The sequence below is a fragment of the Capra hircus genome, chromosome 12, assembly GCF_001704415.2.
Source record: "Capra hircus breed San Clemente chromosome 12, ASM170441v1, whole genome shotgun sequence".
Classification (NCBI taxonomy): domain Eukaryota; kingdom Metazoa; phylum Chordata; class Mammalia; order Artiodactyla; family Bovidae; genus Capra; species Capra hircus.
Genome location: NC_030819.1, coordinates 65,683,087 through 65,706,402, shown reverse-complemented (window position 1 = coordinate 65,706,402; position 23,316 = coordinate 65,683,087). Strand labels below are relative to the sequence as shown.

General features: G+C 41.9%; 1 protein-coding gene across 4 annotated transcripts in view; it reads right to left on the bottom strand.

The window, feature by feature from the left end:
* INTS6 (integrator complex subunit 6) overlaps positions 1-6,961 on the bottom strand; it is a 105,172-nt gene extending 98,211 nt beyond the window's left edge. For 3 of the 4 annotated variants that reach the window (XR_001918950.1, XR_001918951.1, XM_018056706.1), the window contains exons 1-3: positions 6,338-6,961; positions 5,844-5,921; positions 4,861-5,010 (exon numbers count right to left, since the gene is read on the bottom strand). Coding sequence is in view for 2 of the 4 variants with exons in the window: in XM_018056706.1 (XP_017912195.1) it covers positions 4,861-5,010; positions 5,844-5,921; positions 6,338-6,448 (339 nt within the window). In the remaining 2 variants the exon portion in view is untranslated. Of the gene's footprint in view, positions 1-4,860; positions 5,011-5,843; positions 5,922-6,117; positions 6,136-6,337 lie in introns of those variants that run through there. The other variant, XM_018056707.1, reaches the window with a different exon arrangement.

Here is a 23,316-nt window from a genome sequence, read left to right as displayed (position 1 = left end):
GCAAGAGTACTGGAGTGGGGTGCCATTGCCCCTATCCATCAGTAATTATTGAAAATAATTTCAGTGACTTTCCAAGACCCCTCAAAGGGGAGGACAGTCTCTCCAACAAATGGTGTTGGAAATACTGGATGTCCAAATGCAAATGAATGAAGCTGGACCCTTACTCCCTATATCATACACCAAAATTAATTCCAAATGAATTAAAGACACAAATGTTAAGATGTAAAAGTAAACCTCCAAAAAGAAAATACAGGGGAAAGCGTGAATACATTGGATTTGGCAATGATTTCTTGGATATGACACCAAAAGCAAAGGCAGTAAAAGATAAATAGGAATACATCAAAAATAAACATCTGTAAAAAGGACAATCAACAGAGTGAAAAGGCAACTCATGGAAAGGGAGAAAATATCTGCAAACTGCACATCTGATAAGAGGATAATATCCAGAATATTTAAAGAACTCCCACAAATCAACAACAGAAAAAAGTAACAATTAAAAAATAAGCAAAGGACTTGAACAGACATTTCTCCAAAACCAATATACAAATGTCCACCCAGCATATGAAGAGATGTACAATATTAAATAATTAGGTAAATGCAAATAAACCAATGTGATAACTCAAATCCATTAAAAGGGCTAATATTAGAAAAAAGGAAAATAGTGTTGTCAAGGATGTGGAGAAACTGAAATCCTTGTGCAATACTGGGTGGAGTAGTAAACAGTGTAACCTTTATGTAGAACAATATGGCCTTTTCCTAAATTTTTAAAAAACAGAATAATCAAACAATCTAGCAATTCTACTTCAGGATGTAAAGAGCTGAAAGCAGATCTCCAGAGACACTTGCACACCACGTTCACAGCAGTGTTACTCACAATGGCCAAAAGGTGGAAGCAGCCGAAGTGCCATCACTAACACACAGGCAAAACATGGGATGCACAGAGGAAACTTTTTAAATGTGGTATATACACACAATGGAATATTATTCAGTCATAAAAAGAAATGATACCCTGATACATGCTACAACATGGAATACTCTATGATTCCATTTACAGGAGCTATCTCTAGAGCAGTCAAATTTATAGAAACAGAAAGTAGAATGGTGCTTTTCTTTGCCAGTGGCTGGGGTTAGGGGGAAATGAAGAGTTATTGTTTTGAAAGGACTTTCAGTTTTGAAAGATGAAAATGTTCTGGAGACTGGCTGCACAATAACCTGAACACTACTGAACTGTTCATTTAAAAATAGTTAGGATGGTATATTTGCTATTACATGTTTAAATTTAAAAAGTAGGAAAAAAAGGTTCAGGGACTTCAACACAGAATGTTCAAGGATAATAATCTACTTTCTTTTGAAAAGATATCTATAGGTCAATAAATACCAAACTACTGTTTATACATTTCTTGGTAGACTAAAGGAAACCAAAAACCCAAATGGGAATCAAGTTTTCATTACTTCACCTACCAGTGTTAAAAGAGAAACCTTTATACATACTACCCGAGAACTAAATGGCTACCGCTTTGGTGAAGAGAAAAAAGCAGTATTACTAGAAATCTACCTGAATTATCTGCTTCATTCACAAATAGCTCTTTATGCTGAAGAATGAAATTGGCTGGCATTATTCTCCCTGAGATTCACTCAATTTGATCTTGTCTAAAAGCCATTTTTCAATGAGGTAAACACTTGGAATAGAAATCCCTCAAAAAATCAAACACATATTTTATCTCCTTTTATGTTATTATTCAAAGCTTGTCTTCACCAAAGGTATAGAGAAGGTACCATTCTAAGTCCTGGAACAGCTGAATCAGTACTAGTGTATTGAGTAGCAGGAATGTGGAATCAGTCCAGTGACAAAAATGATGAACTGCAGGTCAGAGTAATATTTAGAAGCTAAACCTAACTGGAACCTAACTTTAACAATGTTGGAAATAATAGAACAACTTGCTAAAGTATGAAAAATAAACCAATCTACATATGAAATTTTAATCAGATATACATGTCCAACAGATATTAAGGCAGGATCAAATTTTCAGTGCCTCTTTAAAATTCAGCATTATTTGAAACCCTGGTGAACACATGTTTTCAAAAAAAATTTACCAGATTTAGCTGCAATGATAAGCAATTGACTAAGTTGTTACTAAAATTTATAAGGAAGATTGACTACACATCATCCCATGAGTGTAAGAAATATCAGCAAATGGTACTAATTGTCAAAATTATTTATAAGGACTTCAACATGCAAGGAATTTATTAGTAAGATATCCAACGTGCTTGAGAAAACATTCATGAATACTCATTTTTTTCTCAGCCACTTTAACCTTGCTGATGCCCTGCAAGTTCTTACTATACTAGCTAATAGCTCAAACATGTTTTATTTTTAAGTATGTTAATGAAACTTATGCAATAGACATTAAAAACTCTTGGAATTGATTCTGGAAACCCGTATGTGCATGTATGTGGGTGGCACGGACGTGTGGAGGTATCTGTATAAATATGCAGATATATATAAACCCCATTTAAGTGTTTTGGGAAAACTTTTTCAGAAGCTTATATAAAGGTTTTTAGATGCTTTATAAACTCAATATGCCCTTTCATCTAGCTCACCTTTTCTCATTTCCTTCAACTACTGAGATTGTACAGAAGTATTTAGTACTATGGGCTCCACAGATCTAGGACAGAGTATGAGAGGGGAAGTACTCAATGTAGAAACACTGAGGTTACAGAAAACAGGTACTCCACAAAAAACAGGCAGACAATCTCACAAAGAAAACATATGAACTATTCACTATTAAATATATGACACTCAAAATTCTCGATCATTTGTCTTAACAAGAAAATATGTATTTAAATCAGCAAGAGAAAAGCCTCATGATGAAAAACAGCTTCTGAAAAGACATTTTCTTCTAATTAAAAGGCTACTCAATCGTCATTTTCATTTGGAAAATTATGGCTTCCTAAGTTAGTTTAATGCTAGTATCATTTTTATGTGCCAACTCAGGATATTACTCCTTGCCTCTTCACTTATTCATCAAAATAACTAAAAGGCATAATCTCTACCCCTTGTTGAATCAATAAATCCTGACATTCAAAAACATCCCTATCTCCAGGCTCTTCTCCTGGTGCAAGTGGTAAGAGCACAGCAGGACCACATTCAACCTCAAACTTTCGTGAACTTTATAGACAAGAACTTAAGTGTTCCCGGGTGGAAGACAATTGTGAAAAAGAAAGTATAGGTTTTAAGTTACAAACGTCCTCAGCCTCTCCATGACAGTTTTTTCCAAGGAAACACCTAAGAAATATTTTTAATAGGAGGTAGGAAGTAAATATGTCTAAGAGTCTTTCCCACTTATGAAATGTGATGCAGAAAAACAGAAAATTAATACTTCTGCTATACACTAACAACCTAACAACCAAATAACAAGTATATCTAATAATGAGGAAATAAGGATAACTGAGTAAGGGCAAGTTTCTTATCTGACTTTGAACTCAAAGTTTAGATAAAGACCTTAAGCACTAAGACTGCATAGTACTACAGATAACAAAGGAATCTGAAAGGGAAATAAAACCATTATTTTAAAGAAACAAACTGAAAAGTTCATGGCAAATCTCCCTAAATTACTAACAGCTGAAACATAAAGCAGCATAGAAAGGGAAACAAAAAAATTACTGTATAAGAAAATACACATTTACTAATTAAACAGTGGAAGTACAATTCCACAAAAACAGAAAGAAACTGACTCCAAGTTGAAATGTATACTTTAAATGCAACAGGACTACATTCAACCATTTCCAAAGATGTTTAGGCAATGAATAGTCACCCCTAAGAACTAAAGCATAAACATTTCTAAAACAAAAGAACAATTCTGCTTCTATATAGAAAAAAACCCAAAAGCTGTAGTTGTGGGAAGATTTCCCTGAAACTTGTGCAACTAATGAAAAGTGTGGCTCATGGAATTTGTGAAAAGAATAAAATGTATACCAAAACGTGTCACTGTGGTAATGGTGCTCTGCACAACATAGAAACTGTCATCTTTTACTTCCTGGGCCAGTTATCTCAAAAAGTGTCATAATGGACCACCTTGCATTATCCCATAGTGAACCATCATGTGATTTAAGTATCTTGTCTCATCTTCAAACAGCTAAGAGCAAGAGTATTCGAGGAACTGGGGGAATTCAGGGAGAAAGGAAGGGTTCTTTCAGATTTTCCAACAGCCTCTCTTTCAAGGGCTGGGAGTTTAAAAACAAAATTCTGAACCTACCATTTAATTCAAGAATGGTTTCAGAATTCTTCCTGCAGTGGCTTACTGGACACACTTCAAAAGCTGAGAAATCTTAATGTACTTAGCCAGTACACTGAAAATCTTTTTACCTTTATACAATGAAAATCTCTTCACCTTTCAGAATTGTTATACAACACAGTTAAACTAAGCCCTTTTGCAACAAATAGAATAATTTCCTCTAATATTTTAAGATCATTTTAATTAACTAGTGTCTGTCAGTCATTGCAAGGGTTGCAGTTGCCAGTGGGTAGGCCATCAGAGAAACAGTGTGGTGAAACAGGATGTTTTCCTTTTATTTCCTGAGTGAGCTTTAAGGGACTAAAACTAAATTTATGTCAACTTTATAGCATTCAGATTCAAATTCGGAACCCAAATACATTTTAAAAAACAAACAAACAAAAAAAACCTGAGAGCTATAAAACCATATACATTGTGGTCAGAATTCCACTTTTGTATTATGTGCTTACTGTATTTTAATCTGCAATGTTTCATATTTGTATTTCACAGTATATAGCTTTTGGACTGGGCTGCTTGTCCACAGAAAGAAAAATCAACTGTGTTTCCACCTTAATATTCAACCTACCTGCCCATAGTTGTCTATGCCAGTTACTAATCTATTTAAATTTAATAAATCAAAAGCTGTCCTTAGGGATTGGCCAAGAGTCGTAAGTCCTTCAGCTTGAAGGTTTTTCAGTTCATTCATAAACGTTGCATGGTTTTCTTTCCATCCGGCCTGAAAAGAAAAATGTGAGAATTTCTTTTTTTCATCTTTTAAAGCCAGGTACACACGGACGGTCGTTAACAATCTGCCGTTCACCAAGCAGCTGCTCGACTTTACAGTACGTTTTGGGGTAAAGTGTCAATGCCGTCTCTCTGCTAAAGAAACTCTCTTCCAGAGGTGGCCGAGAATAAACCTGCTGGCTCTACAGCTTTCCGTGGCTACCAGCCTTAATACTTCATAACTTCCCGGGGAGATGCACTCCCCAACCTCGTGCCCAAAAATCCGGGGATGCAGAGGTATTGGTGGAAAGCAGAAGTGAGCAGCACTTCCGAAGTTCACCCGGAGCTGCCCCACCGGCCCCGCGGCCCTCTCGGGGAGAATCCGGAGACCCGGCCCCGCTGCACCCCACCCCACCCCACATCGCAAGCCCCCCGCCCGTCAGCACGCCCCGGCCTCGAGCCGATTCCCCTTTAATGCAAACCCGGGCTCTGCGCGGCCGGGCCCGGCTGTCACTCGGGCTAACTTGAATAAATATCCCCCACAGTTCATTGCTGCCGCTCACGCCGCGGAGGGGAAATGTCGGCCATGTTGATCGCCGCGCCGCCGCCGCCGCCGCCGCCGCCGCCGGGCCGGGCTGGGGAGGGGACGGCGGTGGCCCGGCGACTCCGCGCCGCGCCGGGACGCTCCGGAGCGGGGGGAGGGGGTGGGAGCCCGCAGGGGAAAAGACCTCAGCGCCTAGAGCACAGCGGGTGGGGGAGGGGAGCATAAGGAAGGGTGAATGGGGGGGCGGGGAGGGCGAGAGAGGAAGGGACGGGGAAGGGGAGGGGGAGGGCGAGGGTTGTTACCTTGATAGCATAGGGTGGCTCTTCGAAAGTGACCAGCATATACCTGTCTCCTCGGCTGGCAGGGTCCCGGGCACGGAGCTGCGGGAGAACGGGTGGAAAACGGGAGCAGGAACAGGGCGGGCGAGAGGAAAGCACACAGGCGAGGTTAGCAGGCGGATAAGGGGCGCCCAGCGGCCCCGCCGCACCCCCCCCCCCACAGTTACCGCACACGCCGCGGCCGCCCACCCCCCCCAACACACAGACACACACACACACTTCGGCCCCTCACACACACACCGCCCGGGGCCGGAGCCCGGGCCCTGGCCGAGCCCGGCTCGCAGCGCCCGGCCGCCCGGCCGCCCGCGCGGTGGGGGAGGGGGTCCCCGAGCCCGGCAGCTCCCGCAGTCAGGTCCCCGACACCTCCGCCTCGCCGCCCCTGGCCGCCCTCCCCCCCAACCCCTGCCGCCCGCGGGCCGCCGGGCCGGGGTCGCCCCCCGGGCTCGGTCGGTCGGTACCTTCATGAAGGTCTCTACCGCGCCTTTGGCCGTGTCCAGGTAGGTGGTGCCCAGATGGCTGCGCTGGTTCATAGAGGCAGACGTGTCTATCAGGAACAGTAAGATGGGCATAGTGCTGGCCGGGGACACCGGGGCCCGAGGTGGTGGAGAAAGAGGAGATGGTAGAGGTGGAGGCGCCGGTGGCGGCGGCGGCGGCGGCAACCGCCGCTAACGCGGGGCGGGGGAGCGCGGCCCCCGGGAGGAAAACACCGTCTGGGTCTTTCCTCCGGCTGCGGGGAGTTTCTCCCCCGATAGTTGAGAGGAAACTCCCCGGACCCAGTCCTCCCCGTCGTACCCCCGCCTCCTCCGCCTCCTCCTGCCTGCCTGCCCGCTGGGGCGGGCGCCCGGCCGTCTGTCTGTCGGTCCGTTCCCCCCCCGCCTCGGGGGTCCCGTCCCCGCTCCCGGCCCCTGTGTGTGTCCCAGCGGGAGACGGGCCTGGCTCCCTACCCCACCCCCGGCGCAGGGAGTGGGGACCTGGGAGCTGGCGAAGAGGGGAGTGGGCTGAGGGGAGATTGGCCCTGGGGCTGTTGGGAGAAGTTTCAGGGACTCCCTCCGCACCCCGGCGGTGTCACCACTTTCTCAGCCCCTCTCGCTACTGAAGCGCTTTTCTCCCTCACACTCCGGTTTTAACTCGGGCAGGGGCCGCAGAGGCTCCGCCCTCTGACACGTCCTCTGGGCACGTGACGCACCGCCCCGCTAGTCTATTGGCTGGCCCCTGGCTTCTTATTAGCATATTCAAACAGCTCTGGGGCGGGGAAAGCTTGGAGGCCGGCTCCGGGAACAGTTATGGAGCACGCGCAGAGGCGGGGCGTCGGGTGCGCGCGAGAGCGAGCGCGAGGGGAGAGCAGGCGGGCCGGCCGACGCGGAGGCGGGCTCCGGGAAGGGGCGGAGACTGGCCACGGAAGGGCCGTGGGGCGGGGGCTGCGTCGGCGCGCCCAGGGCCGGCGCGGCTGTGAGTCTGCGCGTCAGGCACGGCGGCCTCTCCTTGGCTGTCGGAGGTGGTAGGGGTCGGGGGAAGGGAAATGGAGGTTGTCCTCAGCTCCTCTTCCGAGGTCTTGGTAGCGAACCCCTTCCCTGTGGGCCAGTGAGGAGGGATGAGTATAGCGTGATCAAAAGCCCGGGTAGGAGTCAGCGGCAGGCCCCCGGTTGCCCCCCAGAGGAGGGCTCTGGGCCGGCGGTCGTCGGAGGAGGTTCCTTGGCCCTCGGAGGGCCGGCCCCGGCGCGGGCGGGGCGGGGGAGGGGAAGTGAGAGGTTGTTTATGACCAGGGACTAATCTCCGCTAGTCACACCGCTCCCGCTGGGGAGTGGGGACCACGGGCAACCCTCGCCCGCAGCCGTGCTTGGCCCTGGGCAGCGACCGAGGGCGAGGGCTGGACCTGGCCAGTACCCCTCTCGTTGCAGGACCCACCGAAAAGGATATAAGCCATTCGCCCCCCACCAACTCAGCCCTAAAAGGACAGTCGGGAAAGATGCAAATATCGATAAACTCTTTCTAGCCGTTTTTATACTGGGAGGGAAATAACCCGTCTTACCCAAAGAAGTAACCTCTGTCAAGCCATATTTACTTAGAGCCATCGAATGTTAGTTTTCAGAGCTAAAAGGGACGCTGGCAAATCATAATCCATTACTCTTTATTTAAACAAACTGACTTGGCTGCCCAGGTGACACGTAAGATTGGTTCTGCATAACCCTTCCAGTGCTCTTTCACATAACTGTATCAGGCTCCATCCAGATACTGCATGATGGAAGACATTCTCGGTTAAAAACCAGCGCCTGTCATCAAGCCAGATGACATAATCAATCTTAAATGTCCGAGGAAAAGTTTTCTCAAATATACTAGTCGACAGTTTGACTTAGGGACATACAACCCATATAAGACAAGTCTTCCCTACTAGCCTTACATTTCTACCGTTTATTCTGAAATTCTTAATTATTTGCCTACTGGTCATTGAAAGAAATTGTTCCTATTACTGTTAACGTAAAACATGTTCTGTGGCATTTTTTTAAATTTTGAATTTTTTAACTTAGACTTTACTAACATTTAAGATACTGTCTGAACTTTTGTTATAGTAGGGCTAGTTCAATAATACACTTCTGTGAGTAGGTTCCATAGAAGAGTAAAGTATTTTTAAGAGATTTAGACTACAAGATAAGGTGGAGTAGAGAGATTACATCCAGTATTTGCTAAGTGGAGTTAAAAATGATTAAAATATTATCCCTGCCTTCAAAGAACTTATGGTTTTTCTAGAAAAATATTGCCCATATATTATTAGCTACTACAGAACAGAAAGTGATTAGATACTAAATAATTCAGAAAAGAGAAAATGTTATTTCCCTGGGGAAATAACATTTTCTAGGGTCAGTAAGTTTAAGTGGTCCCTTAAAGCAATGTTTCTCAAAATGGAATCCTAGACCTGGAGATAAGGAATTAAGAGTTCCTTGATACTTTAAAATTTTTTGTTTTTATTTTAATTACAATATTCAAATTTTTTATAAGTCACAAAGACAAAATGTTTTTTTCAAAGTGATAATTTGCAACTGAAAGAACTCTTCATAAAATTTGTCCCCAGTTTTCTCTGTCAGTGCTTTTCGAACTGTGGTCTATGGACTCCTGCCTGTCAGAAAATGTACTCTCTAGAATAAGAATCATTTTTTACATTTCTCAGATTTGAGAAACACTGCTTTAAAGGATTGATAGGATTTGAATATGTGGGTAAAGGAAAAGAAGCTTCTGATGAAAATCCCTTCTAGACATTGAAAATGTAGTAAATAAAGGAAGCTAGCACAGCACTGACAGTGGCTTCTTGGGGAACGATCCAGTTCAGCGTAGGCTGGAGTACCAGATACAGGAAGGACAGTATAAGATCCAGAAAGGTGGGTCAAGTCCAGAGGGTCTTTATGCCAGGCTAAGAATTTTTTTTCCATATAAATTGGAGTTTTTAGTTTGTACAAAGTAGTGTTTGAAAGGAATCAAACTAGAGTGAAGTAAATGAGCATGATTTAATACTGACCTTAGCTATTACTGTCATTTGAAATCATTTCCAATGGAGCCAGCATGGTCTTTCTTCCCCCAACTCCATGGAGTTGGTAGATGGTTGCACTAGGTTCATAGTGGAGGTATATGATAGACCTGGGATTAGACACAAAGATCAGGAGAGCCGAGTCCAAGGAGGCAACCTGGGACATATAACCAGAAACTACCCTTATAGTGACACCTGAGATCAAAGACCAGGATTCCAGTTGAGAAGCCCAGAAGTATTGGACAGCAAAGCCCCAAGGCAAAACAGGAAAGAAATCAGGACATACATAGACAGCAAATCAAAAGGCCGTCTGAAACCAGGAAGCATCGACGAGTAGTCCCTAGACACAACTGTGAAGTAGGCCAAGTTTATTCTTAGTGACTCTGGTTGACAATTAAGCTGTTAGTTGATGACGGCTTAAACCTGTGGTTCTGGGCCAGAAGATGTGCATCAGCATTATCAACAGAGCTTAAAAATAATAATGAATTTACCAAACCCCTAAGCCCAGAGGACAGTGATACAGGAAAACTGGGATGAGCCTTCGACACCTCGTTTTTTAAAAAGCTGTTCAGATGAATCTTAAATAATGCTGATTATGAACTATATGCCTAAAAGTATAAGGATAATGTATGTGTCTAGCCTCTAGTAGTACTCAGTAAGTAACTAAAAATTCACATAACCTTGGAGTTATTACATTATCTAAAACTCCTAAAATAAATCTGCAAACTAAAGGGGGAAAAAAAAAACTATAAATGTGGCACCAATATAGACAACAGTGAATTTCATCATATGCTTATTTAATTGTTTGAATTCAACTGTGTTTGACAAAAATGTAAAATGAGAAAGCAAAATAATGCCGGAGACTCTCACTGTTCCACTCTGTGAGCTTAGGCCTTGCAGGAAGCACAAGATGGGAAACATGAATCTCTTCTTCACCCAATCTCTGTGCTTCTACAATGTGATTCCAGAAGGATTCTGGTTATATGTAGGCTTATATCTCTAAAACAACCCATCAAATGCAAGCCAACTATTTCATCAGATTCAACTGAAGAAACAGTGAGCTCTTGCAATGCTAGAGGGGAAACTAGTTGGAGTAGTATGTGCTAAACCCTGTCCTGGGGCAAGCTGGGGGATTAGGAAAATTTTTTCTGGGAGGACATTGGTTGGAAGAAGTATGTGGGAGAAAACATGCTTTTTGCTGCTGTTTTTAAAGGAATGCTGCCCAAATGCTATGGCTCCTGATTTAAAAGGGAATGAATAAATTATACAAAACCCTCAAAGATTAGTGACTCTGGCTTAAACAATAGCCTAAATTGTTGAAATGGAGCTATTATAACAGAATTAAGAACTGACGAATTATATTCATTTGTAGGAGCCAACCAGAGCCTTTTAAATTATTTTAAAACTAATTGAGCAGGGTAACACAGTTTAAAAATAATGATGTGCCAGTGACTTGGCTTATGGTATCTGGATGTGCCATCTGAGCAGACTAATCAGATGAACTTAGTGTTCCTCATATGTAACCTAGCAAAGTTTCTTTTGGCTGCCTTACCATTCATTTCCTCAGTTCTCTGCTTTACTCTTTGAGACCACAACGGTCAGTGATGTTGACAGTTTGAGAACATCAGACAAACGTGAAGTAATAAACAAAAAACATCAGACATGAAATTATGCAGCAGAAAGTATTTGAATAATACATATATAAGGAAATTTAATTTTGGTCATCCTAATTTATGATGTTATGTAATACCAATTATATAATTAGATCAATCCTCGGGGGTGGGGCGGGGGTGGTGGTGATTGGAATGCTACTAGAGACCACTGTTAACAAGAGGGACTTCCCTGGTGGTCCACTGGCTAAGAATGCGCACTCCCAGTGCAGGGGGCCCAGGTTCCATCTAAGACCTGGCACCACAAAATAAATAATAAATTAATTTTTTTTTAAACAGAAGTTAGACCTTTCCAACGAGCAGTATTTCACAGTAATAGTTGAAGTCTTAGGCAACTCAAGATGAGTATTGAAAATGAGCATATCCAGATTGAGAATCAGAATCACAGTGGAACAGTGTCTCTATCAAAGGAGCCTAAAACATAGCAGTAATTATGGAAAGACAGCTAGATAGTGAAAATATACTCATAAGTCAGCAGACCCCAGATAGGATACAGCAAGACCTGTCTTCTTAGGGGATTGTTTTAGAAATGCAAGATAACATCCCATATTTTATCAATTCTGAGACACCATGAGAGAACTGAGTAGATGAAGGCAGAATCATGATACTGTGAGATTAACTCCACCTTGCATCATGTAAAGTGAATATCAAACAAATGGTAAATATAAATTCTAACAAGAACCAACGGTGTTTATTCAGTCATTGGTTCAACCAATATTAACTGAATATGTGCAGGAGCCAGAAATTTAGCAGTGGATAAAACAGAACGGAAAATGCTGGCCCTTATGAAGTTTACATTCTAGTGGGAGAGGGAGGCAGTCAACAAGGTGAGTCTATGGTACCTTCACTCTAACTGCAAAGGAGAAAGAATAGAGCGGGAAGCCTAACAGTGTAACAGAACGGAGGGCTGCAGCGTTAGATACGGAGAACAGGGAAGACGCACTGAGAAATGACACTGGAGTAGAGACCTGAAAAGCGAGAGGCAGGGCTGCCGCAGGTATCTAGGGGAAGACAGATTTTAACGATTTACCTTACTGAAAACATTTATGGTTTAAAACATTTAGGGTCTCATCTGTTGCTAAGTATGCTTTGCTGATACTTAATAAGTATTCTTATAACAAGTAGTAGTAATAATAACTATTCTTGGCTGATACTTAATACATATTCTTACTAAGAGTAGTACTGCTCTAATTAATTATAATAAAAATTCTTTGCTCATATAGGTTCTCCTTGACAGGCAGAATATCAATTATTCATTACATATTATTGAGAGATTTATCTTAAAGTTGACAGGTACTGTTTCAGATTCTAGGGATTCTGTGTTAAATGAGATAGACCTACTCCCAACCCACACAGAGTTACCAGATAAAATACAGGACCCAAGGTTAAATTGTAATTTCAGATAACACGTCATTTTCTAGTATAAGTATGTACCTAATACTATGTGGAGTATACTTATGCTAAAAAAAAGTATGTTTTCTCATCTGAAATTCACATTTAAGTAGGCATCCTGTATTTTCATTTGCTGAATCTGACCTCACTGAACCTACAATATGACCTTCTGGAAGCAGAGATCAGTAGATAAAATTAGTATACAGTGCACAAGCTGTATAACCTGGGAAGCCATACAATGGAAGACACTGGGACTCCAAGGGTGTGGAGGAAACCTGCCAGCCAACCAAGAACATTCATCCCTAAAAGCAAGAAATAAACTTCTCTGAACTTGAGCCACGTGTTTTGGATCCATTTGTCCCATGGTCATTTTGTAACACTGCCTACCCTAATTACCTTAGTGGTCATTCCTGAAATTGACTATCGTGGTCAGATTGACTCCAGAATCAGAAGTTGTCATGTAATGTACCAACAATTAATTAAAAATGTAAGTAAACATTTACATTTTGTAAATAAACAGGTAAAAATACTTGTACTGTAGTCATCATTCTCTCAGGTGCTGGTTTTAAAAACTGGGGTGCCTGATGTGGGGTACAAACCCTTCAGTTCAGTCACTCAGTCGTGTCCGACTCTTTGCAACCCCATGAATCGCAGCACACCAGGCCTCCCTGTCCATCACCAACTCCCAGAGTTTACTCAAACTGAGGTCCATCAAGTCGGTGATGCTATCCAGCCATCTCATCCTCTGTCGTCCCCTTCTCTTCCTGCCCCCAATCCCTCCCAGCATCAGAGTCTTTTCCAGTGAGTCAACTCTTCACATGAGGTGGCCAAAGTATTGGAGTTTCAGCTTTAGCATCAGGCCTTCCAATGAACACCCAGGGCTGATCTCCTTTAGAGTGGACTGGTTGAACCCCCTTGCAGTCCAAGGAACTCTCAAGAGTCTTCTGCAACACCACAGTTCAAAAGCATCAATTCTTTGCCGCTCAGCTTTCTTCACAGTCCAACTCTCACATCCATACATGACCACTGGAAAAACCATAGCCTTGACTAGATGGACCTTTGTTGGCAAAGTAATGTCTCTGGTTTTTAATATACCATCTAGGTTGGTCATAACTTTCCTTCCAAGGAGTAAACGTCTTTTAATTTCACGGCTGCAGTCACCATCTGCAGTGATTTTGGAGTCCCCAAAAAATAGTCTGACCCTTCACTCCTCAGGAATAAGCACACTCATTCCTCTTTTTCCCTCCTCAGTGCAACATTCCCTCCTGATTAGAGGTCGCTGTGCCAAGGGTGGGGTTTACAGTGAGATTGTATCTCAGCCTTTTCTACCTGCTTCACTGTGGTTTCTCTCTGGTTTGCCTCATGTGAAGGGTTTGCTTTGCCAGTTTTTAGGTTTTTTCAGAGGAAATTATTCTAAAAACAGCTGTAGATAGGTTGTGTCCATGGGAGGCAGTGAAATCAAGATCTTCCTATGTCACCATCTTGAACCAGCAAATAAAAATACAGGATGCCCACAGTCATCATCCTAACATGGCTCTAAATCTGAGTATTTTCAAGGCAGTCATGAGGGACATAAGAAAATTACATTATTTGATGGTTTCCCTAAGCAACTAACACTGTACATTGTTTCCAGCTACTAAAATATTATACAATCTTTTTCTTTCAAACAGTTATAGAATGTAAAGGCTCTGAAAATTACAAAAAAATACGACATGATTTCTGATTTCAGAAAGTGTAGGGCCTAGCAGAAATAAAGACAGATAATACTAAGCAGAATATAATCAGTGCCAAAAGTGCAAATAGTATCTTTAGTTGAAGTGAGAAATTCATTCAGACTACAGAAGAGGAAGCGTTTTTTTCAAAGCTTTATGGTTTTCTATCTTTAATTTTTTTGTGGTTGTTGAAAGGAATTTGTCGAAAATTTACAAAATGCAAAAATAACAAAGAAAACCAAAAGTCACTTTTAATTTCGCTACACAGATATAGCCACTGATAACATTTTAGTATATATCCCCTCCTTTGTATGTTAAATAAAAGTAGGATTCTTTACATGTATTTTTCTAGCCTCCTTTTTCTCCACCTAATATAATGTGGGCATTTCCCACTAATGTTTTAAAATATGACTTTCAGTAAATGCACAGTATTCCATCTCATGGATGTATCATGATTTATTTTCTTCTTATTACTAGATATTTTATTTCCAGATGTTTTAGTTTTATAGATAATTATGCACTGAACAGCCCTAATCTTTGTAATAATTCAACAGCTATTATTTGAACACTAGTTGCTGCTCTGGATGTTGGAGATATGTTAGTGAAAAAACAGTTCCAAATTCCTTCCTGCCATGGGGAAAAGGATGAGAGACAATAAACATGTAAACTCTGTACCTTGTGAGATGCTGATAAGTACTCTGGAGAAAGATCAAGCAGGGAAGAGGAATAAGTAGTGGGGCTAGGTGCTTGCCTTTTAAACCTGTGCAATAGAAATAACTAAAACATGGAGTAGAATTTGATAAATGCCAAAACAGATACAAAATGCAATGAAGGACATCACCTAGTTGGACAGGACAGGAAAGAGAAACCCCTCAAATCAGCAGAGAACAAGGTAGACACCCAAAGCTAAAGCAAAGAGAATTTCTTTTTACAAAAGTTAATGACATATTAAAGTGAAGACTGAACAAAAGCTGTTAGATTTGAGGAAGCCACTGTTGACTTTTGTAAGGAATATAAAGACGGAAGAAATAAGATGAATTAGATCACCAGGGATTTTAGTGAATGACTGAAGGCAGACAATATAAACTTCTCTTTCTGAACTAAAAAAAGAGGATGGGATGTTAAGCTCAAAGGACCGAAGAGATCCTTTATTTTAAAGTGAAGGGAAAGCCTGAACATGTTTTTAGGTAGAGAAAAAGCAGGGGTAAACTGAAAGTGTGAGAGAGGCCTGAGGGTGGGGTAGGTGTGAGCATCAGGAAAGGACAGGCTCGGGAGCACAGGTAGGAATAACAGGACGTGAAAGAAGGTGCACTGACTTCTCTGAGACCAGAAATAATGACAAGACTGTGAACCATGCCCAGCCCAGTGCTCGGTGTGATGTTAACTGACAACAGGCTGCCCAGACATTTGGTCAAATATTCCCAGTGTATGTGAGGGTGTTTCGGGATGAGAATATTTGAATGGGTAGCCTGAGTTAAGTCGATTGCCCTCCCCCGAGTGGGTGGACCTCATCCAATCAAAGACCTGAATGGAACCAAAAGGGACACTCTCCCCTGAGGAGGAAGGACCTTCGCCAGACTGCCTTGAGCTAGACTTCAGACTTTTCAGTCTGCAGGCTCAAGCCGAAACATGCTCTTTTTGGGTCTCAAGCCTGCCAGTTTTTGGACTGGAACTGCACCATCGGCTCTCCTAGGACTGCACTTTGCTGACTGTGGATGTCGGGACTTCTCAGGCTCCATGACCCTCTGAGCCAATTCTTTAAAATCAATCAATCTCATTCTCTGTCTCTCTCTCTGTCTCTCTCTGTGTATGTGTGTGTGTGTGTGTGTGTGTGTGTGTGTGTGTGTATGTATGTATGTATTTTGTATTCTGTTTCCATTGGTTATTCCTCTGCAGAACCCTAATGTGCCAGTTCAGCCTTCAGCTCTGGGCAATAGTGAAGGACAAGGAAGCCTGGCATGCTGCAGTTTGTGGGGTCACAAAAGTGGTTCAGGACTTAACAACTGAACAACAGCGTGCCAGTATATGGCAAATGTTTCATCTGTGTTGAATGATAAAATCAATTATAGAGAAATTCAAAAGTGGAAAGAATAAATGCTAAGGGAGCCATGGGAAATGGATGGTTGCCCAAGCCAACCAGTGATACTGACGGCCAAGTAAACACTCCAGGGAAAATCCCTTCATTGGCGGCTGCTGCCACTTAGTCGCTTCAGTCATGTCCCATTCTGTGCAACCCCATGGACTGCAGCCTGCCAGGCTCCTCTGTCCATGGGATTCTCCAGGCAAGAATCCTGGAGAAGGTTGCCATGCTCTCCTCCAGGAGATCTTTTGACCCAGGGATCGAACCTGGGTCTCCTGCATTGCAGGCAGATTCTTTACCAATGAGCTACCAAGGAAGCCCTTTCATTGGATAATATGGACAAGCAAGCAGATCTTCTGAGCTCTTCATGGGCAAGGATTCTAGAGGGCAGGTGGTCAGCCTCTAGGACATTCAACAAGCATTCCTGTAGGTAGTCAGAGCTCTGAGTCAGGAATATGAAATCAAAGGAATGCGGAAGAAAACAAGCATTTCATCACCTGCTTGTGCAGGCCCTCTGCTAGCACTTCCCATGCCTGCAAGATGAGTGTTCTTTCTTTTTCAGAAAAGGAAACAAAGACCAAGTAATATTAATTAAGATAATCCACGGTCACAAAACAATAGACTCAGAACCTGGATCTGATTCCGGAGGCATTATCCAGGGCAAGCCTGACAGTTGTCATTGACCCATCTATGAGAGCTGGGGCTTACGGACCAGCTTCCAATCCCTGTGCAAACTGTAGGAACTGGGATTTTTGTTTATCTAAGTCATGTCTGACTCTTTGTGACCCCATAGACTGTAGCCCGCCAGACTCCTCTGTCCATGGGATTTCCCAGGCAAGAATACTGGCTGCTGCTGCTGCTAAGTCACTTCAGTCATGTCCGACTCTGTGCGACCCCATAGATGGCAGCCCACCAGGCTCCTCTGTCCCTGGGATTCTCCAGGCAAGAATACTGGAGTAGGTTGCTATTTCCTTCTCCAGGGGATCTTCCCAACCCAGGGATGCCACCCACATCTCCTATACTGCAAGTGTTTTCTTTACCACTGAGCCACCTGTGAAGCCCAGGAACTGAGATACCTGCATCAAAAACAAGTCAGAGACTTGGACACAGAGGAAAACATAAGGGAGCCAATCAACAAAATATAGTATAAGGAAGGAATCTGCTGCTCATCAGAACATAACTGGAAGGATAATGGGGTGAGAGCTTCTGAGATATCTGTAACACTTTAATGTTCAATTCGCTAGTCTCCAAAGACTGGTGCTCTAAACCAGTGAGCAAGATAGCTTTACGTCTTATTAAGCAATATCTGTCACAGATGATGGGCACATAGGAGCTCTCATGACATCTATTTAATTTGCCAGATTAACTGGTGCTCCTCATTCCTTCATTAAAATATGCCCACGGCACAAAATATATATACATATATACATACACACACATATGTATATACACATAAATGCCCATGTGCTCAAGTGTGTCCAGCCCTTTGCTACCCCATGGACTATAGCCCGCCAGGCCTTCTGTCCATGGGATTTTCCGGGCAAGAATACTGGAGTGAGTTGCCATTTCCTACTCCAGGGGATCTTCCTGATCCAAAGATCGAACCCACATCTCTTAAGTCTCCCATGGACTCCTCTGTCCATGCCTGAACCACTTGGGAGTCCCTCCACAGCACAGTATATGCCCCAAACTTGTAGAATTTCCTTTACTATCACTGTGAACTTCACCCACTACAAGTTCCATGCTTGTGTAGTCAGATGCCTTTCTGCCCAAGCCTCTTTATACCCACTGAACTTGTTATTGTAATTATGCTAATTATTATATAAACCCATGCAATGTGAAACAAAATCACTAAATGAACTGCTGTCAAATTAGGTGTAAGTAAGACAACTATAAAAACCTGGAAAAAGTAAAAATCCACAATTATTTTGCATTTCAAAAGATTGACAAATGAAATACAGTCAACTCTTGCACAACAGAGGGTTAGTGGTCCCACCACACAGTGGAAAATTTGAGTATAATTTATAATTGGTCCTCTGTTTATGCAGCTCCTGGGTATGCACTGTCCACATCAAATCCACAAATTCAATCAACCAACAATCAAATAGTACAGTAGTACTTACTGTTGAAAACACTAGCATATAAGTGGACCTGCACAGTTCAAACCCCGTGTGATGGTCAACTGTACATTTGCAGTTCAAGTTATTTTAACGTTAAGGTATGCAGCAACATTTAAAAATCTCTTTGCTTTAATTTACTTTTTCAATCCACCAATCACCAGTGTTGGCTAAGAGGGCTTTTACTATGCTCTGCACTGTACCTGTATAGCACTTTTGTTTGCTTTTTTCTAAAAAAACACAGTTCAGTTCAGTTCAGTCGCTCAGTCGTGTCCGACTCTTTGTGACCCCATGAATCACAGCACGCCAGGCCTCCCTGTCCATCACCAACTCCCGGAGTTCACTCAGACTCACGTCCATCAAGTCCGTGATGCCATCCAGCCATCTCATCCTCTATTGTCCCCTTCTCCCGCCCCTAATCCCTCGCAGCATCAGAGTCTTCTCCTATGAGTCAACTCTTCGCATGAGGAAGCTCAATCTGTCTAGAAAAGTAAAATTAAAAGTTGAGTCCACGTTCTCTAAGTGATTCTAGTCAGAACTTTTCTGTTAAATCTCAATACAGAACATACTACTACTACATGTCTGTTTGGACTATTCCAAGTCTCAGGTATAATGTGATTCCTATGTATTAAATTCTATATTGCAAACAAATTTATGGCTCACTAGTATTCATAAGATTGCCAGGAATTATGCATTTGGGGGCCGTGTTGTTGTTTCACTATAGGCCAACATGCAGAGCATTCTAAAAGTTCTCAGTGCAGGGAATCCTAGAGATAATCTAGTGTGATTCTTTTGTATCGAAGATAAGTAAACTGAGGTCCAGGGTTAAAGATACCTAGGACTGAGCGACTTCACTTTCACTTTTCACTTCCATGCATTGGAGAAGGAAATGGCAACCCACTCCAGTGTTCTTGCCTGGAGAATCCCAGGGACGGGGGAGCCTCATGGGCTGCCGTCTATGGGGTCGCACAGAGTCGGACACGGACACGACTGAATCGATTTAGCAGCAGCAGCAGCAGCCCAAGTAAAAATATATTGTAATAAGATTCAGGGACATGTTTCAAAAACCCCAAACAATTGGACCCTCCCATAAATACATTGTTTATTTAAAATCCAGGATTCTCAAAGCACTTTTAAATCAAATCATTAAAAATTCTGATACCTATGTATCAACTTATTGTCCTATTTTCGATCAGCTGGGTTGCCTCCTCTCAAACACTGACTGAAAGGTCAACATTTTCTTTGCAGGTGAATCAGTTGAGAGTTGCATTCATCCGTGAATAAGAAACCTGGAAAACAAGGGTTATTTTTATCACCCGTGTCAGGGGTAGGCTGTCCAGGCAGGCCTCATTTGTCCACTCTTAAGTTTTATAATGTCATCAAGAACATAAGGCTTTCTCGGGTTTTTGTTCGGCCAACCTTAATGTGTGCTTGTCAACTGGTAATGAGCTATTTCACCTCATGCATTGTAGGTTTGCTTTGGCAGAAGTGATGGGAAGAAGAAAAGAAAGCATGTCAGCTGAACTGGCTTTCCCTTAGAAAAGAGATTTTCTGGAACCACCCTAATAATTTCCTCTCAGAGCTGACTGGCCAACTGTGTTACACGGCCACTGTCACCTGCTCCGTGGCTGTACTGAGAGCTGGGAGGGCACCCCACAGCCTCTGTAGGACCGCTGCCAGGGTCAGGAAGAGCATGTGTGTGGCATCTGCATCACGTCCTTGGTTCACAGTAGATACTGAAAACCCGGCAGCTCTTACTTTGTTAGAAAAAAATGAAATGAGTGGTGACATTGCCAAATTTCTTCCACAGTAACTATGAAGAAATGTAGAAATGTTTTCATACATGTATAGAATCCAATGTGGTAATAACATAATTTTCAGTAGTAAAACTCATTTATACTGAACTTCCATTTGGCACTGAAATATTGATATGGCAACTTTTAAAAACTCATTTGATTAACCAGATTATCATTCTGAACACTAGTCAATAGTTTGTGAATATGCACTGTAGTCTCAAAAGTTTTACATACAAATGACCTTTTTCTCTCTTATGTTTCATGAGTTGGGAAGTATCTGTTTATTGAACTTTATTGCTAAAAATGTATTTTGGGACTTCCTTGGTGATCTAGTGGTTAAGACTCCGGGCTTCCAATGCAGAGGGCATCAGTTTGATCCCTGGTCATTTAACTAAGATCCAGCATGCTGTCTGGTATGGCCAAAAAAAAAAGGGTATTTTATCATAAGTAAAGCATGTTCAAATTGGTGATATGTTGAGAGAATAACATCTGTTGGACCATTAAAATTTTACCACATTTATTTGTATTATTCATACATTGCTAAATAGAGATCATCACTTTAATGTCTCTGTAGAGATCACTGGAATTCTGGTTTCAGTTGCAAGAATTTCTAGTTTGCTATAGGCATTGCCAGTAGAATGGCAATACCAGAAGTTTTATATAAGGTATTTGATTTTTGTGAAGCAAGAAGAAAAAAGAGAAATACGTACTTCATAAGAAAATTAATCATTTTCACATACAGAAACTAAAAATATTAGCAGAATTTCAAAGATAAAAAAACACCTAGAGCCAACATCTGCCTCATACATATGGTTTCCATGTACCAGTCAATCCCATGATAAAAGCTGAAGTACAATCCAATATTGCATTATATTGAACTTTGATGATATAAGTTGCTTTGAAATAGTAGGCAAAAAAAAAAAAAAAAAAACTTCACATAAAACCTTTGTCTAAATATTTTCTCTGAAATGAGTTAAATACAGGGACTTCCTTGGTGGTCCAGTGGTTAAGATTCAGTTCTTCCACTGCAGGGGGCATGGTAAGGTCGAAAACAAAACAAGAATTAAGTATGAAAGGGGTATGTGTGCGTGAGAGAAAAAGAAGGGGATGTAGCCATTTAAAAGTCTATCTAGGAATCATTATGCTTCATGTTTTACAAATACTTTTATCTCTCAATCTTTACAACAACCCTGAGTAGTTATTTCCCCAGTAAGGGGATCACCTGGAGGTATCAGAGCATCCTGAACAGGGTCTGAGAGGTGGGCTTCAAACACTGAGCAGACTCTGCAGCCTACATTGACTCCTCTAGCCCATACCCTAAACACGAGACTGTCTCATGAATGTGACTTCGCCTCTCAGTTTCTTCGTACCAATTTTGTTACTTGTGGGCTTCCTTCATAGTTCAGTTGGTAAAGAATCTGCCTGCAATGCAGGAGACCCAGGTTCAATCCCTGGGTCAGGAAGACCCACTGGAGAAGAGAAAGGCTACCCACTCCAGTATTCTTGGGCTTCCCTTGTGGCTCAGCTGGTAAAGAATCCGCCTGCAGGATGGGAAACCTGGGTTCAGTCCCTGGGTTTGGAGATCACCTGAAGAAGAGAAAGGCTTCTCCCACTCCAGTACTCTGGCCTGGAGAATTCACAGAGTCAGGCAAGACTGAGCGACTTTCACTTTCACTTTGGAACCTTTGATGTTTATAGATGTATTGTGGTTTTAATTTTCAGATCTGTGAAATGTAATTTTGGTTCTAGTTTGCTTTTCAAAATACAACCCAAGACAATACAAGCAAAGTAATACGAAGAAATGAGTAATTAGATGGTGAATTTAACCAATTTATAAAGTTTGAGCCCACGCTTACCCTGGCTTCCAAGATTTTTTTTCTCTATAATTACCAAAATACTTGATTCAGTTATCCAATTAATTTTATATATGTATGCATATCTTCAAATTGCTTTTTTTTAATTGCCATATTCCAAAAGGAAGCATGTACATGCTTTTTCCTTTTGAAATTTTTCTTGCTATTTTTCCCTTTGCTTAGATTTACCCCATCATCTATAGTTAGGCCTGTTTTATAGGAGGTCTTTGTGCTTCTTTAAATCATTTCTTTAATCTGATTCCACCTCTTCCCAACTTCCCAACTATAGGTAAGCGCAGGATCAGCATATATCCTGCGCTTACCTATAGTACCTGTGTCAACAGTATTATTTCATTGGCAACAGTCACCACTTGAAGTCAGTCTCAGTGGTGAAAGAGAATTTGTTTAGGCATAACAACAGCAATGTTGAAAAGATATTTTCAATGTCTTTTGTAAAGAACTAAAATAAAACGCAAGTCTCCCTTTAAGCCACTTGATCTTTTTGCAGACATTAAAAAATTTAAGTAAAGTGTACTTCATTTTTCTCGCTAATGCATCCAAGAAGATCCTTTTATACTTTAAAGAGTATCATTTTCACTTTCATGAAGAATTCTGAAACCTATTAGCTACTCAGATCCAATAGTTTTTTCTTTCCCACAGATTGGGCTGAGCAAACTGCCCTGGCAGGAGGCCACCAGAAATTCCAGTTGCAGAAGACTGTAATCTTCCGTCACAAAAAGGGGCCTGGCAAGTGCTAGCAATGCCCTATTCCTCTTAACCATCTCTAACCCTTACTCAAGAAAAGGGCAGAGGTTAAGTAAAAATGTTTGGCATGTCAATTTCTTAAAAATAATAAAAATGCATGCTCACACTATGGATAAACTTTTTAAAATATGTTCTGCCTTATAAGAATATTTTAAGGCAATTTCAGTGAATCAGATTTCAAGAAACTACTAGAACATCTTTTGTGAGTTGCTTTCATTTTGTCTGAATTATGATATGTATTTCAACACTTTGCTTTACCAGAGTATGTAGGTTTGTCTGTCACTTCACAGCTGTCAAAGGGAAATTCTTATTTTAAATCTCTATATCATCATTGAATAGTTCTAATAATAAAAGGCCTAAATTTTAGGTCCTCAGGGATATCAAGGTATCTCATCTACTGTGTTGTTCAAGCTCTGGCAGCATGTTGTAAAACAGATATGTAATAGGCAATAGTGGGTAAGAACAAAACCTAACATTGTTATCTGGTGTTGATAGCACCTGAGACGTTGAATAAGATTATACAATATTTTGTTTA